This window comes from Scyliorhinus torazame, chromosome 17 (assembly GCF_047496885.1).
Source record: "Scyliorhinus torazame isolate Kashiwa2021f chromosome 17, sScyTor2.1, whole genome shotgun sequence".
NCBI classification, from domain to species: Eukaryota; Metazoa; Chordata; class Chondrichthyes; order Carcharhiniformes; family Scyliorhinidae; genus Scyliorhinus; species Scyliorhinus torazame.
In genome coordinates this window covers 116,942,826-116,960,561 of record NC_092723.1, presented here as the reverse complement: position 1 = coordinate 116,960,561, position 17,736 = coordinate 116,942,826, and the positions used below count along the sequence as shown (strand labels likewise).

Here is a 17,736-nt window from a genome sequence, read left to right as displayed (position 1 = left end):
CTGCACTCAGTACACATCTCTATTTATAACCACGTAGGCACATAATCTTGTAAAAAAGGGAGGATGTCATGATATTCAAGTGAACATCACAGCACATACATACATACATAATGATGGACAGATCAACGGACCAATTAGCACACACAACACGACAGCCAATCACAGACAAGAGCATACACAGTACAAAACAAGGAACACGACACTTCCTGGGCAGTCCAGCAGGAGACGGCTCAGGGCACAGACCTCATTGCCAGCCACTCAGACAGTCACCATGTGCTGAGAACCGGAGTTTACTATGTCAATAGTTAAATGAAATAAAACTGTGTTGTACCATTCGCAACCGTGTTGGTTCGTCTGTGTCTCAGAGTACCCAACACTTCACAATGTACATGTAATTCATCAAGCAATATGTTCACTGCCATTATATATTGTTTTTTTTTAAAACAAATATATTTTATTGAAATTCTTTTTTCCCTGAGCAACATTTTTCCCGCTTACAAAACAAACGAAACGATAACAATAACAAAACAGAAATGTTTAACTTTTTAACAATAATAATAATAATAATAATAATACACAAGTAACAAAACCTCATACTCTATTGACCTATACTCAACTAAACCTCCTCCCCCCCTCCCCCCCCCCCCCCCCCCCCCGGGTTGCTGCTGCTGGTCATCTGTCTTCCCTCTAATGTTCCCCTAGGTAGTCGAGAAATGGCTGCCACCGCCTGGTGAACCCTTGAGCCGATCCTCTCAGGGCAAACTTTATCTGCTCCAGTTTAATAAACCCCGCCATATCGTTTACCCAGGCCTCCAGTCCGGGGGGTTTCGCCTCCTTCCACATGAGTAGGATCCTGCGCCGGGCTACGAGGGACGCAAAGGCCACGACATCGGCCTCTTTCGCCTCCTGCACTCCCGGCTCTTCCGCAACTCCAAATAGAGCTAACCCTCAGCTTGGTTTGACCCGGGCATTCACCACCTGCGAGATCACTCCCGTCACTCCCTCCCAATATCCTACCAGTGCCGGGCACGCCCAAAACATATGTCCATGGTTTGCCGGGCTCCCGCCACACCTCCCACATCTGTTCTCCACTCCAAAGAACCTGCTCAATCTTGCCCCCGTTATGTGTGCTCTATGTAGCACCTTAAATTGAATCAGGCTAAGCCTGGCGCATGAGGAAGAGGAGTTTACCCTGCTCAGGGCATCAGCCCACACACCCTCCTCTATCTCCTCCCTAGTTCTTCTTCCCACTTTCCTTTTAGTTCGCCCACCGACTCCTCCCCCTCTTCCCTCATCTCTCTGTAAATCTCTGACACCTTGCCCTCTCCAACCCACACCCCTGAAAGCACCCTGTCCTGTATCCCCTGTGTCGGGAGCCGCGGAAATTCCCTCACCTGTTGTCTAGTAAACGCCCTCACCTGCATATATCTCAAGAAATTCCCCCAGGGTAACTTATACTTTTCCTCCAGTGCTCCCAAGCTCGCAAAAGTCCCATCTATGAATAAATCTCCCACCTTCCTAATTCCCAACTAGTACCAGCTCTGAAATCCTCCATCCATTCTTCCTGGGGCGAACCTATGGTTGTTCCTGATAGGGGACCCCACCAGGGCTCCCCGCACCCCTCTCTGTCGCCTCCACTGTCCCCATATGTTCAGTGTTGCCGCCACCACCGGGTTCGTGGTGTACTTTTTCGGTGAGAGCGGTAGCGGTGCCGTCACCAGCGCCTCTAGACTCGTCCCTTTACAGGACCTTCTCTCCAGCCTTTTCCACGCCGCTCCCTCACCCTCCATCATCCATCTACGTATCATTGCCACATTGGCGGCCCAATAGTAATCTCCCAAGTTCGGTAGTGCCAGTCCTCCTCTGTCCCTACTGCGCTGAAGGAACCCCCTCCTTACTCTCGGAACTTTCCCTGCCCACACAAAGCTCGTAATGCTCCTATCTATTTTATTAAAAAAGGTCCTGGTGATTAAAATAGGGAGACATTGAAATACAAATAAGAACCTCGGGAGGACCATCATCTTAATTGCTTGCACCCTGCCCGCCAGCGATAAAGGCTGCATGTCCCACCTCTTAAAGTCCTCCTCCATTTGTTCTACCAGCCGTGTCAGATTAAGTCTGTGCAAGGTTCCCCAGCTCCTAGCGATCTGAATCCCCAAGTATCGGAAGTTTCTTTCCACTTTCCTTAGCGGTAAGCCTTCTATCTCTCTACTCTGGTCCCCTGGATGTATCACATATAATTCACTCTTCCCCATGTTTAACCTATACCCCGAAAATTCCCCGAACCTCCTCAAAATTCGCATAACCTCTATCATCCCCCCCGCTGGGTCCGACACGTATGACAATAGGTCATCCGCGTATAACGAGACTCGGTGTTCTTCTCCCCCTCTAGTCACCCCTCTCCATTTCCTGGAGTCTCTCAACGCCATGGCCAGAGGTTCAATTGCCAATGCAAACAACAATGGAGACAGCGGGCATCCCTGTCTTGTTCCCCTATATAATCGGAAATACTCCGATCTATGTCGACCTGTAACTACGCTTGCCGTTGGTGCCCCATAAAGTAGTCTAACCCAGCGAATAAACCCGTTCCCAAACCCAAACCTCCTTAACACTTCCCATAAATACTCCCACTCCACCCTATCAAATGCCTTCTCTGCGTCCATTGCCGCCACTATCTCTGCCTCCCCCTCCACTGAGGGCATCATTATCACCCCTAATAGTCATCGCACGTTAACATTCAATTGTCTCCCTTTTACGAACCCTGTCTGGTTTTCGTGCACCACCCCCGGGACACAGTCCTCTATCCTCGATGCCAGCACCTTTGCTAGTAATTTGGCGTCCACGTTCAATAGTGAAATAGGTCTATAGGACCCACACTGCAACGGATCTTTGTCCCTCTTCAAAATTAGCGATATCGTCGCCTCCGACATCGTCGGGGGTAGAGTCTCCCCTTCCCTGGCCTCATTGAACGTCTTCGCCAACAACGGGGCCAACAAGTCCACATATTTTCTGTAGAATTCCACCGGGAACCCGTCCGGCCCCGGGGCCTTCCCTGCTTGCATGCTTCCCAATTCCCCCTTAATAACCTCGTCCACCTCAATTGGCGCCCCCAGGCCTGCCACCGCCTGCTCCTCCACTTTCGGGAACCTCAATTGGTCCAGGAACTGCCGCATCCCCTCCTCTCCCTCTGGGGGCTGAGACCTATACAGTTCCTCATAAAAGGTCTTAAACACCTCATTTATCTTTCCTGCCCTTCGCACAGTGTCTCCCCTTTCATCCCTAATTCCTCCTATCTCCCTCGCTGCTGCCCTCTTTCGCAGTTGGTGCGCCAGCAGGCGACTAGCCTTTTCCCCATATTCATACCTCCTCCCCTGTGCCTTCCTCCACAGTACCTCCGCCTTTCTGGTGGTCAGAAGGTCAAACTCGGTCTGGAGTCGTCTCCTCTCCCTGTACAGCTCCTCCTCCGGGGTCTCTGCAAATTCCCTGTCCACCCTTAAAATCTCCCCCAGTAATCTATCCCTTTCCTTGGCCTCTGTTTTCCTTTTGTGGGCCCCAATAGAAATCAGCTCTCCTCTGACCACCGCTTTTAGTGCTTCCCAGACCACTCACACAGGGACCTCGCCGTCGTCATTGACCTCCAGGTATCTCTCAATACACCCCCTCACTCTTGCACACACTCCCTCATCCACCATCAGTCCCACATCTAATCGCCAGAGTGTTCTCTGCTCTGTCCTCTCCTACTTCCAGGTCCACCCAATGCGGGGCATGGTCCGAAACCGCTATGGCTGAGTATTCAGCATCTTCCACCCTAGAGATCAACGACCTTCCTAAAACAAAAAAATCTATTCGGGAGTACACTTTATGGACGTGGGAGAAGAAGGAATACTCCCTAGCCCTGGGTCTAAGAAATCGCCATGGATCCACTCCCCCCATTTGGTCCATAAACCCCTTAAGTACCTTGGCCGCTGCCGGCCTTCTTCCAGTCCTTGAGCTGGATCTATTTAGCCCCGGGTCCAGTACCGTATTGAAGTCCCCTCCTAAAATCAAATTTCCTGCCTCCAGGTCCGGAATACGCCCCAGCATCCGTCTCATAAACCCCGCATCATCCCAATTTGGGGCATACACATTAACCAACACAACCTCCATTCCCTCCAGCCTACCACTCACCATTACATATCTACCTCCACTATCTGCTACGATGTTCTTTGCTTCAAATGCTACCCATTTCCCCACAAAAATGGCCACCCCTCTGTTCTTTGCGTCCAGTCCTGAGTGGAACACCTGTCCCACCCATCCTTTCCTTAGCCTAACCTGGTCCGCCACCTTTAGGTGCGTCTCTTGGAGCATAACCACGTCTGCCCTTAGTCCTTTCAAATGCGCGAGCGCTCGGGCCCTTTTTATCGGTCCATTCAGGCCTCTCACGTTCCACCTCACTGGGGGGCTACCTGCCCCCCTCACGTGTCGACTAGCCATTACCTTCTCCAGGCCAGTCCCATATCCCGCCTCCGCGCTCCCGCTCGCTCCCCCAGCGTCGCATTCCGCCCCTGACCACGCACTCTGTAGCCATTACCTTTTGGATTTCCGCAGCAGCAACCCAGTTGTTGTCCCCCCCCCCCGTTAGATCCCTATCTGGCTTGATTGCTCCCCCCATATCACTTCCGTAAGTCAGCTAACTTCAACTGACCCCGGCTACTCCTGCTCGCTCCTCGACCCCCCCGGTGTGAGGGATCTTCCATCCGCCTTGCGCCTGTTTTCCCGCCTTATTCTTTCTGGCGCGGGAACATCCCTTTACCTGACCCGCCTCTTATGGCGCAGCTCCCTTTCCCCTCCCCCTCTCCTTCCCCATTCTCCGACTATGTCCCGCCTTTCCCCCCTCACCGGCGCCCACATTTCCCCAGTGTCCCCCCCCTTCCCTGTTTACTTCTCGATTAACTTTCACCATCACATTAACAAAAACAAAAATAACAACCATAACAGTTCCCTGCAGCATCAGTCCCTCAGTTCCGGTCCAGTTTCTCTTCATTGATGAAGGACCATGCTTCCTCCGCCGTCTCGAAATAATAGTGTCTCTCCTGATGCGTGACCCATAGTCTTGCCGGCTGCAGCATCCCAAACTTCACCTTCCTTTTGTGCAAAACCTCTTTGGCTCGGTTGAAGCTCGCCCTCCTTCTCGCCACTCCGCACTCCAATCCTGGTAGATCCTTACCACAGCATTCTCCCATCTGCTACTCCGCACCTTTTTAGCCCATCTCAGGACCTCTTCTCTGTCTTTAAGGCGGTAGAATCGCACGATTATCGCCCTCGGTGGTTCTCCCGCTTTTGGTCTTCTCGCCGGGATCCGATTTGCCCACTCCACCTCCATGGGGCCCGCAGGGGCCTCAGCACCCATCAGTGAGCTCAGCACCTTACTTGCGTACGCTCCACAGTCCACTCCTTCCACACCCTCCGGGAGACCTAGTATCCTAAGGTTCTTCCTTCGCGCTCCATTTTCAAGGGCCTCAATCCTGTCAGCACACTTTTTATGAAGTGCCTCGTGCGTCTGAGTCTTAACCGCCAGGCCCAGGACCTCGTCCTCAATACCTGACACCTTCTGCTCCACCACGCGAAGCTCAGTCTCCTGGGTCTTTAAAGTCTCCTTAAGCCCCTCAATTGCCTGTAACATCGGGGTCATTACCTCCTTCTTCAGCAGATCCACGCACCGTCTCACAACCTCGTCCTGCTCAGGCCCCCATGTCGCCTGCGATTTCTCCGCCGCCATTTTGTTCTCCACTCCCTCTGACCTTGTGGATGAAGATTCTTCGGGCTGCAGCCGCCGCCGCCGGTTTTTCCCTCTGTCGTTCGGGGGGACTCCCTTCCCACGCACCTCGCACCGGGTTTTTCGGCCGGCAAAGTCCCCGTTGGGGCTCTTAAAAGAGCCCGAAGTTCCGTCGGAGCTGGAGCCGCCGAAACGTGCGGCTAGCTCATTCCTGCCGCAACCAGAAGTCGCCATTATATATTGTTAAGGAATACACCAAACTTAAATAAAATTAAATATGATCCCAATATCCATCTGTGCTATTGCCTGAGGCCTTTCTCTCAGGTCCCCCTCGAGCTTTCTATTGGCACAAAAGTGAGCATAGTGTCCAAGGAACAGATATAAACTTGGTTATCTTTGACTAATCGTTGCTAACTTTAAGTGTGCTTTTTGTTCTGTGAGTGAATTCAATAGGACAACATTAAATTCACAGCATAGAAATAAGCTGGTCTGTGCTGGTATTTATCTTCACACAGCCTCACATGACCATCTCATCCTATCAGTGAAACGTTTCATTCCTTTCACCTTCATGTACTTCGCCAGCTTCATCCTCAGCTCCAGAAGATTCATAATTAAGTAAAAGGCTCCTATATTTCATTTTAGTCAAAGAGGTACCACACCCCACAAGTGTAGGGCAGCACGGTAGCACAGTGGTTAGCACAGTTGCTTCACAGCTTTGGGTCCTAGGTTCGATTCCCGGCTTGGGTCACTGTCTGTGCGGAGTCTGCACGTTCTCCCGTGTCTGTGTGGGTTTCCTCCGGGTGCTCCGGTTTCCTCCCACAGTCCAAAGATGTGCAGATTAGGTGGATTGGCCATGCTAAATTGCCCTTAGTGTTCAAAAGGGTTAGGTGGGGTTACTGGGTTATGGGGATAGGGTGGAGGCGTGGGCTTAAGTGGGGTGCTCTTTCCAAGGGCCGGTGCAGACTCGATGGGCCGAATGGCCTCATTCCGCACTGTAAATCCTATGATTCTATAAGTGACAGACCGCGTGATTCAACGTGTAATCTCCAGGGTAAGATTGATCAAAGAAAAAAGATACTGACCATCTTACATTACTCCCATTTTATCGCTTTCAGAAACTCTCAGCTCTGAGCGTACGTGAACTTCTTGGAGGAAACCTTAAAACCCTAAAAGAAAATGAAAATCAAGAAATAGTGCAGTGTTGGGTTAACTCACACACAATGGATGAGGTTATGAGTCTGGGAATTGGACTCCAAGGAGGAATATTACCAGCTAAACTTGGAATCTTTTCCCTCAAGTACCGTAAGTGGAATTTTACATCTTTTGTTCTCCACACCAAGGACATTGGGCAGTGCCTAGGATTGGTTGATATCATGGGAGTAAAGAAGACATTGTTTATTTAAAAGTTGTTCTATCATTGAGAATAAAGAGGAAAAGACATATATATATTACATACTTACATAAAGGGCATGATAGCTAACCCCCTCACCTTGGTGATCATTATCGATGAATTGGGGCTTGTGGGGGGGGGGTTGAGGTTACATTGGGGGGTCAAGAGATCAGCACGTCGTGGAGTTCCGGCGAGCAGAGCTCCTCAGTGCAGAAACAGGATAAGTGCAGTCTCGGCCATGTGTTCCCCACTGAGGCCCCCAATCTACCCATATGGCCACTCGACAGCATGGTGTTTCTGGGTGGTCCAAGCGGGACAAAGTTCCCATTCGGTTAGATTGCACCCAAAGAAATGGTTAACCTGCACAGTGTCACAATCCCATACAGTCATCAATAATGATGTAGAATTGTACACAAAAAGCATTTAAGGAAATATTTTGGATAACTAGAAGCATTTAAGGAAATAAAGGGTAAAAGAAAATCACAGTTTGAAAAGTGAACATGCTGCTTTTTAGTGCAACGTGGTGTTTCTGAAAGATACTGGACGGAATTTTCTCATTTTTTTCCAAAGTGTTGTCTTGGGTAGGAAAAGTGGAGGGCAGCGCACTAGCTGGCTTGTCAACCTTTCCCGTCAAATAGATGAACTCAAAAGTTGATTATTCCTATTTGACGCAAGAGTAGAAACTGTGGCCACATCGGATGGAAGGGGGATAAATCTCCAGGGCTTGAGAATCTTCATCCCACAATAGCTACGGAAGTGACCCCAGAAGTAGTAGATCCATTGATGGTTATTTTCCAAAATTTGTTGGACTCTGGAATGGTTCGTGCCGATTGGAAGGTAGTTAATATAACCTGCTATTCTGAAAGGGAGGTAAAGAGAAAACAAGGGCCGTGATTCTCCGCTCCCGCGCCGGTTTGGAGAATCGCCTGGGTTGCCAAATTTTCCCGCCACGCCGGTCCGACGCCATCCCGCGATTCGCGGAAGCGGCCAGATCGGCACAATCGCGTTCTGCGCGGTGCGGTCCAGTGAATCGCCCAAGACAGCCAAAATGGCGATTCACCGGTACCCCCGCGATTCTCAGTGCCGGATGGGCCGAGCGGCCTGCCCAAAATGGCGGGTTCCCCCCCGGCGCTGTCCACACCTGGTCGCTGCCTGCGGGAACAGCGCGGGAACGCTGGGTGGGCGGCCTGCGGGGGAGGGGGGGGAGGGGGGATCCTGCACCGGGGGGGGGGTCCCAAATGGGGTCTGGCCCGCGATTGGTGCCCACCGATCGTCGGGCTGGCCTCTCTGAAGGAGGACCTCGTTTTTTCCGCACCCCCGCAAGATCCGTCAGACATCTTCTTGCGGGGCGGACTTGGAGAGGACGGCAACCACGCATGCGCGGGTGATGCCAGTTATGCGGCGCCGGCCGCGTCATGTATGCGGCGCCGCCTTGACGCGGCGCCAAGGCCTGGCGTGCGTAAATGACGCGGCGCCCCTCCTAGCCCATTATCGGGCCCTGAATCGGTCGGGATAGGGGCCGTTTCGCGCCGTCGTGAACCTCGATGGCCTTCACAACGGCGCAAACACTCTGCCTCCATTTCGGAGAATCCTGCCCAAGGTGTGGTAGTCACTACTTATTGTATTAGATGTATATTAGATGTAGTACAGTAAGACTCCTGTACTAGAGGTACATAGGTGAATCCCTGCCTGCTGGCTCCGCACAGTAGGCGGCATATAAATGTGTGTGCTCACCGGAGCTGCTCCCATTCTGGTAGCAGCTACAGGAGGCCACACGTCTTTGTAGTAATTGATTGTGCATCACAAAGAACTATAAATCAGTGAGCCTAATGTCATTAGTAGGGAAGTTGCTGCAGTCCATTATCAAGGATTTCATTGCACAGCATTTGGAACACAGTGGTGTAATCAGACCAAGTCAGCATGGATTTATGAAAGGAAAATCATACTTGACAGATCTACTGGAATTATTTGATGCAACTAGTAGAGTTGACCAAGGAGAATCGGTGGATGTGGTTTATTTAGACTTTCAGAAGGCTTTCGACAAGGTCTCACATAACAGATTACTATGTAAAGTTAAAGTGCATGGGATTGCGGGTAGTGCAGGAAACCTGTCTAAGTGCAACCTCATCAGAGAGTTTCCCGCTAAGGCCCCGTTTCTGACCGAATTGCAACAGAGTCCCGTTCTATAGCGTGGGGTTTCTCGGTGCTCCGAATGCTGGGAAACACCCGGCTAAACGTCTCATTATGGGACTGTTCCCATTTGGGTAGATCGCACCCGCTATGTAATTTCCAAAAATGCAAAAAATGCAAAGACCACAACATCATGCTGGCGGGGTGGGCTCTGAATGAGCAACGGCTCCTTACAGATTAGGGTGCTCTTTATCATAGAATTATCATAGAATTTACAGTGCAGAAGGAGGCCATTCGGCCCATCGAGTCTGCACCGGCTCTTGGAAAGAGCACCCTACCCAAGGTCCACACCTCCACCCTATCCCCATAACCCAGTAACCCCACCCTACACTAAGGGCAATTTTGGACGATATGGGCAATTTAGCATGGCCAATCCACCTAACCCGCACATCTTTGGACTGTGGGAGGAAACCGGAGCACCCGGAGGAAACCCACGGGGAGAATGTGCAGACTCCGCACAGACAGTGACCCAAGCCGGGAATCGAACCTGGGACCCTGGAGCTGTGAAGCTACCATGTGCTGGGAAAGCTGAAATGTCGGAAGGTGGGTAAAGCACCTGGGCCAGGGTTCTGAAGGAGATAGCTGAGGAGATTGTAGAGGTATTGGTGGTAATCTTTCAGGAATTACTGGAGGCAGAGAGGGTTCCAGAGGATTGGGAAATGACTAATGTAACACCCCTGTTAAAAAAGGGAAGGAGGCAAAAGACAGGAAATTATAGACCGGTTAGCCTGACTTTGAATTTTGGTAAGATTATAATGTCTATTATTAAAGATGAGATTGCGGAGTACCTAGAAGTGCATGGTAAAATAGGGCTGAGTTAGCACAGGTTCGTCAAGGGAGCTAATGTCTGACAAATCTGTTAGAATTCTTTGAGGAGGTAATGAGGAAGTTATACAAAGGAGAACCAGTGGACATGATGTATAAGGCCTTTGACAAGGTGCCATACAGGAGGCTAAATAAGATAAGAGCCCGTGTGCTAGGGGCAAGGTGCTGGCATGGATAGAGGATTGGCTGACTAGCAGAAGGCAGAGAATGGGGATAAAGGGGTCTTTTTCAGGATGGCAGCTGGTGACTAATGGTGTTCTACAGGGGTCAGTGTTTGGACCACAGCTATTCACGATACATTAATGACCTGGAAGAAAGAACTGAGGGCATTGTTGCTAATTTTGCAGATGATACAAAGATAATGTAGAGGGACAGGTAGTGTTGAGGAAGCAGGGAGGCTGCAGAAGGACGTGGACAGGCTGGGAGAGTTGGCAAAGAAATGGCAGATGGAATACAATGTGGAAAATGTGAGGTTATGCACTTTGGTAGGAGGAATAGAGACATAGACTATTTTCTAAATGGGAAAAAGTTTCGGAAATCAGAAGCACAAAAGGACTTATAAATCCTAGTTCAGGATTCTCTTAAGGTTAACATGCAGGTTCAGTTGGCAGTTAAGAAGGCAAATACAATGTTAGCATTCATGTTGGGAGGCCTATAATACAAGACCAGGGATGTGCTTCTGAGGCTGTGTAAGGATCTGGTCAGACCTTATTCAGAATATTGTGAGCAGTTTTGGGCCCCGTATCTAAGAAAGGATGTGTTAGCCTTGGAGAGAGTTCAGAGGAGGTTCACAAGAATGATCCCCAGAATCATAGAATTTACAGTGCAGAAGGAGGCCATTCGGCCCATCGAATCTGCACCGGCTCTTCGAAAGAGCACCCTACCCAAGCCTACACCTCCACCCTATCCGCATAACCCAGTAACGCCACCCAACACAAAGGGCAATTTTGGACACTAAGGGCAATTTAGCATGGCCAATCCACCTAACCTGCACATCTTTGGACTGTGGGAGGAAACCGGAGCACCCAGAGGAAACCCACGCACACACAGGGAGAACGCGCAGACTCCGCACAGACAGTGACCCAAGCCGGGAATCGAACCTGGGACCCTGGAGCTGTGAAGCAATTGTGCTAACCACTATGCTACTGTGCTGGCCGGTATGAAGGACTTGTCATATGAGGAGCAGTTGATGACTCTGGGTCTGTACTCGATGGAGTTTAGAAGAATGAGTGGGGGGGGATCTTATTGAAACTTACAGAATACTGAGAGGCCTAGATAGAGTGGATGTGGAGAGGAATATTCCACTAACAGGAGAAACTAGAACCAGAGGACACAGCCTCAGACTAAAGGGATGCTCCTTTAAAACAGAGATGAGGAGGAATTTCTTCAGCCAGTAGATGGTGAATCTGTGGAACTCTTTGCCACAGAAGTCTGTGGAGGCCAAGTCATTGAGTGTCTTTAAGACAGAGATAGATAGGTTCTTGATTAATAAGGGGATCAGGAGTTACGGGGAGAAGGCAGGAGAATGGGGATGAGAAACATATCAGCCATGACTGAATGGTGGAGCAGACTCGATGGGCCAAATGACCTAATTCTGTTCCTATATCTTATGGTCTTCGGCAGGAGAATGGCAATTAGGAACATATCAGTCACTGTCAAATGGCAGAACAAACTTGATGGACTAAATGGGCTAATTCTGCTCCCATATCTTATTGTCTTATGGTCTAAGTGAAAGATCTTGGTGTGCAAATACACAGCTCCCTAAAGGTAGCAGGTAGATAAGGTTGCAAAGAAGAAATATGTGACGCGATACTCCGGAGAAATTTCCAAGTGCTGTAATGAGCATGAATTGCCACTAGTTTACTGGCGCTAAGCCCAGTAAGGCCGGCAACACTATTCAACGTTAATTGGTCCACTTAACGCGGCTTCGCATGCTTCTTGCCCCGAATGCCGGCTCGCCAGCTGATTCGCCGGGACTCGCCAGCTCCCTGGTAACAATGTCGAGCAGCATTTAAGCTGCACTTGCTCAGCCAACCCCAGCCAGCTCACAACAATAGCGCCGAGGAGATCGGCTCCAAGATTCGGGGATGATGACATGGGGAGGCTCCTGGATGTGGTGGAGGCCAGGAGGATGTCCTGTTCCCCCAAGGGTCCCGGAGGGTGAGCCGCAGGACAGACAATGCTGCCTGGGACGAGGTAGGCAGCTGGCTGCCTCCAGCTCTGATGTGCTTCCTGGGGACACAAATTGACCTAGTGGTAGAGCTAGGAGGGCAAAGCACAGCGAGAATCATGGAGGGCACCGGGGGTGGGGGGAACGGGGTAGATAAAGGATGAGGGGGTGGGGGAGCTGCACCATCAGGAGAGTGGGGCATATATTGAACACTAAACACCCTTGTGCACAACCAGTAGGCAGCCTCTGTCACTTTCTTCCACAATGCATCACCACGTGCAGGTGATGGGTGTGAGCGAGCACTCAGCACACAGGTAGGGGTCAGATTATGGCATAGATTGAGGAGCACCAGCGCCCAGCTCTTTGCAGGTTATCATCACCCCCCTGCCCTCGACAGTGACCCGCTGACAGTGCCGACACTGTCCCAGCACCCTGGAGTGATGTGACACATACCCTGGGAGGGTGGGAAATGGGAGTGGTGGGTAATTAAAAATGCGACGATGGACCAGGCCATGTCCTAGATGAATCAGGCCAGTATGAGGGCCTCCTTGGAACTCCGCGCTTGCAGGTCCCTCACCGCCGCCGCCTGTCCTGCAGCCTCCGGCTGGGCCTCAGATTCCTCCCCAGCCTCATCCTCCGTCCCCTGCTGGTCCGGCGTATCCTCATCATCCTCGATCCAGGCCCCCTCCTCCTCAGAGGTGGCCACATGTTCCTCATCACCGACCTCCAGCTCGTAACCCCGCTGCTGTGCGAGGTTGTGGAGGACACACCAGACCACAACAAAGCGGGCGACCCTCCGGGTGGTATACTGGAGGGCACCTCTGGAGCGGTCAAGGCATTGAAACCACATCTTGAGGAGTCCGATGCACTACTCAATTACAGCCCGGATGGCTGCATGGGCCTCGTTGTACCGGGTCTCCGCTTCAGTCTCCGGCTTCCGTACTGGTGTCATTAGCCAGGTCCTCAGCGGACATCCCTTATCCCCCAAGAGGCAGCCTCATCCTGGGGTGCTCCTCGAAGAGTGCAAGGATGACTGACTGCCCCAGGATGTAGCTATTGTGCACGCCCCCCGGGAAGAGGGCACACACATGCACTATCTGCATCTGGTGATCGCACACGAGGTGTATGTTGAGGGAGTGGAACCCTCTTTGGTTAACGTAGGGCACCCCCAGATGGCCCGGTGAGCGCAGGGCAACATGCGTGGCGTTTATGACTCCCTGGACCTGGGGCATCCCGGCGAGTGTGGAGAAACCTGCTGCCCAGGCATTCTGTTGGGACTGTCAAAAACAGTGTGGTTTTCCACTCGGGCATTCGTGACCTGTCGAATGCACCTGTGGGATGTGGCCTGTGTGATACCACACAGGTCCCCACTCGAGCTCTGGAATGATCCCGTGGCATAAACGGTTAGGGCTGCAGTGACCTTGATGGCCACCAGGAGCGGGTGTCCTCCTCCTCCACGTGGTGCCAAGTCCGCGAGGATAAGGCACAGGTATTGCACTATCTCCTTGTTGATGCATAGACTCCTGCGGCACATGCTGTCCGTCATTTGTTCGATTGACCAGCGACGCCTGTACACCCTGAGCCCTCTGGGTCCCTCTCTGGCTTGATGGGCCGGGTCCTCAGGATGTGGGACGGGATCCGGCACATGGTCCTTCACCTTGAACATCTGCAGATGCTGCTGCTGCCGCCTTCTCCGGTGTCTGGCCACATTGCGTAGACCCAGCATCACTAGGGTAACCTCTGCATCCAACATCCTTGCCACAGCATTCAATATCTGTACGGCATTGGCAGAGGGTGTTAGACTGACACCCCAGGGCCCTCCATTCCCCCATTGATTACTCTCCCACCACCCTACTCGGAATGGCATTTCCAAATACCACTGGCCTCAGCGGGCTCCCCTCACTAGGCCCCAGACCCTGTACCTACTCAAGACACCACCCAGACCGCGTGCTGACCCTCTCTCCTGGGCACTCACCCACCCTCCGGCCGTGGACATGTCGCTGGAGCTGTGCCCCATTCCTTGGGTGTTGGGATGGTGGCTGCTGCATGTGTGATATTGCCTCCCTCAGTGTTCAGGTATAATGTCCAGGCACCACGGTCTGTTTGGGAAGCCAGGCAATGACTCCTGCATACTACATGGCTCGCCCACACACAGGATTACACTTTTGTGTGAAGTGCTCAGTTAACCATGATTGCCAATTCCCTATTGGCAATAGCCTTCAGCTGCACGGCCGGAGGCCTCGTCAGCCGGTGGGGGTTATTGTCCGGGGGCAGACGGGCAGGGACAAGCATTGCCCCCGGAATGGGTACACACAAGCCAGGGATTGGCATGGAGGTGCAGAGAGAGGTCGCCCCCCTGTTGCGCCCCCCCCAGCATCCTCCCCCTCCCATGGCGGTGCAGGGACAAGGGTTGCCCCCGGAATGGGTACACACAATCCAGGGATTGGCATGGAGGTGCAGAGAGAGGTTTCCCACCTGCTGCACCCCTGCCCCAGCGTCCCCCTCCCTCCCATGGCTGTGCACCCCTGCGGAGGGTCCCCCCCACCCTCAACTGAGGGTCCCCCATCGAGCTCAGGGGCAGAAAGCCCAGCGCCCCCGGGCTCTTTGTCTATGAGCAAAGATGGCTACTCACCTCCTCGGCTCCCTATAGCAGCCCTTCCGTCAGTTTCCCGTTTTCCTAAAGAAGTACTAATCGGCGCCAGCATGACTACTTGCTGGGGAGGCCGGTGAATGATGGGAGACAGTTGGATGATGGGTGGCCCTCGTTAATTGTATGGAAAAAGGGCTTCAGTGGTGATAATTGGTTTCTCGCCAAGCTACGGCGAGATTCCGAATTCGCCTATTGGAGCGGGCCAGTTGCATCGCAAACTGGTGCCTGGCGCAGTTCCCTTTATTGGCCTCTCCTGCTATTCACCAGCCCTGTTACGCTCGAGCATGAGTGTAACGAGACCAGATGATTGTGCCCATGGAATGCTCTCCTTCATTGGCAGAGATATAGAATGCAAAGGTAGCGATGTAATGATGGAACTGTATAAGACTGGTGAGGCCACAACTGGAGTATAGTGCTCAGTTCTGGTCACAACATTACAAGAAGAGTGTAATTGCTCTGGAGAGAGTTCAGAGAAGATCTACTTGAATTTACCAGGGCTGGAGAATTGTAGCTACGAGGGGAGATTGGAGAGGATGGGGTTGTTTTCCGTGGAACAGAAGAGGCTGAAGGTGACATGATTGAGGTATACAAAATTGTGAGGGGTAGAGATAGAGTAGTTTCCCTTAGCAGAGAGTTCAAAAACCAGGAGTCATAAATTCAAGCTAAATGGCAGAAGGATTAGAGGGGACAAGAGGAAAATCTTTTTTATGCAGAGGGTGGTGGGTGTCTGGAATTCGCTGCCTGAGTTGGCAGTGGAGCCAGGGACTCTAAACACTTTTGAAAGGTACCTGGATCTGCACCTTAATTCTGTAAGCTGCAGGGCTATGGGCCATGTGCAGAAAGAACACCTGGGAGTCTTTGGGCCGGCATGGACAAGATGGGCTGAATGCCCCCCTTCTGTGCTGTATCTTTTCTATGGTTCTAATACAGCGGGAAACCCCATTAATGATTTTAAATATATGGCAATGGGGTTTACGACCTTTCATGGAGGGAACCTCATTACGTCATCGGCATGGGGTGCGGACAATCTGAATGGGAAATCCTGTTGGCATAAAAGCCATTTGGGGATTCTCGTTGGATTTTCCACACACCGCCAGTTTTCCCACCCACTGAAAACAGGGGTGGAAAATCCCGGCTATTGCTTTACACTAAATATAATTCTGGCTTGAAAAAGATTGAAGGATGCAGTAGGGGGTGATTATTTAGAATGTGTTTCTTTATTTCAGTTGCCAAAGTGAGTGCTTCAACTTCAGTCAAGAGCTCCAGTGCCCTGCTTTCCACCTGTGTCGCTGTGATGGGAATCACAATGTATTACCTCTAATAAACTGCGATTCGCCCCCATCTGGCATGTTAAATGGAAAAGAATCAGAATTTCTGGCTTCAGAATCAACTAAGGGACATTAATGATGGTTACAGACAGAATGGATTTGTTTGTAACAACCCCCTTTGATCGAGCTTTGACATATTTTAGCGAAATCACCCTGCCGGTCATGAATCACATCAGAAATTTAGGTACCGGCTTTGGATTGTCATTGGAAGTACAGAGAATTTCCTCAAATCTGTTCCTGATTTATCTGTATGTGGTCTACAAGTCAAATTTCAAGTAATGTCCAGCCCGGCGCACAGCCTCAGGCCTAACTCCTATCACTGCCTAGTTTTTCTTTAAAATGTGTGAAGATGTCTGCATTATCATTGCTCAGATTCACAGGGAGGGGTTTGGATAGTTATCTTTTGTAAGTTGTTTGACATGAAAACATAAATTTATGTTTAAAAAGGCAAAATATGATTATAAACAGTGAATAAAGGTGACTAAATGAACAATGGTATTATACCTTGGCTTTTTACTCCATCATTAAAAATAACTCTAAACCAGGTGCTGGATTCTCCGGTCCTCCAAGGCTGGTGGTGGGATTCTACACTCTCGCCGCTTGTCAATAGAATTATCCATTGAAGCCACCCCTCGCCGTCGGGAACCTGCTGGCAGGGGTATGCTGCCGGCGGGAAAAGTGAATCGCAACAGCCAGGGAATTTCGGCCCTTCTCTATTCAGTTCTATTTGATGGGGCCCTTCTGTACTGCATACATAAACAATATTCAAAATGATTTTCTTGACACTCTGGAGAACCCACTTAATTCCTAGGAATAGAAAAACGTGTTATTGCACAACTGAGGTGGAGAGATATTTGCAGCAAAAGCCAGTCTTGGCTGTGAAGTACAAAAGATAATGTCGATAAGATCAATGAACAGCTGCCAGGAAAACTAGGTGAGCAACATTTAATACAATTTAGATGTCACAGCTGGGCATAAACACAGAAACAATTCACAGAAACATATTCAAGGCTGGTAAATAATAAGGATTAATGCTCAAAAATTCAGTTTTATAGCTCCAGTAGGTCTGGTGCTGGAGCGAACAATGGCTTCCGCACCGCTCTCCACCGCTTATGACGCAGTTGATGGCCAACGCCATGTTGTTGATGTTAATGTTGCAATCCTGTCACAGTGAATTGGTTGCTCTAGCACCAAGTGAGTGCAGCTGTTACTAACCGGGGAAAGGTATGGGTATTTTTCTGTAGTATATACGAAAACAGGTCTCCAACTGTGGGGAGAGGAAAAGGGGGTCTGTGGCTGAGCTTTCTGGGTTTTGTGTATAAACCTACGTTAAACCTGTTGAAGAAAGACTGGCTCCAGATTCCTCCTTTGCTCAGTGAATGAGCAGCCAATCATATTAGTGGAAGGCATTGAAACAGGCATTACGAC

The 17,736-nt window shown here is 50.8% G+C and overlaps 1 protein-coding gene across 4 annotated transcripts in view; it reads left to right on the top strand.

The window, feature by feature from the left end:
* The window catches only part of LOC140394095 (mesothelin-like protein), a 92,114-nt gene extending 75,313 nt beyond the window's left edge, over nt 1-16,801 (top strand). For all 4 annotated transcript variants that reach the window (XM_072480938.1, XM_072480937.1, XM_072480939.1 and 1 more), the window contains 2 exons: nt 6,871-7,057; nt 16,207-16,801. In XM_072480938.1, coding sequence (XP_072337039.1) covers nt 6,871-7,057; nt 16,207-16,301 — 282 coding nt within the window. In that variant the 3' untranslated portion in view covers nt 16,302-16,801. The remainder of the gene's footprint in view (nt 1-6,870; nt 7,058-16,206) is intronic.
* The last annotated feature ends 935 nt before the right edge of the window (nt 16,802-17,736 follow it).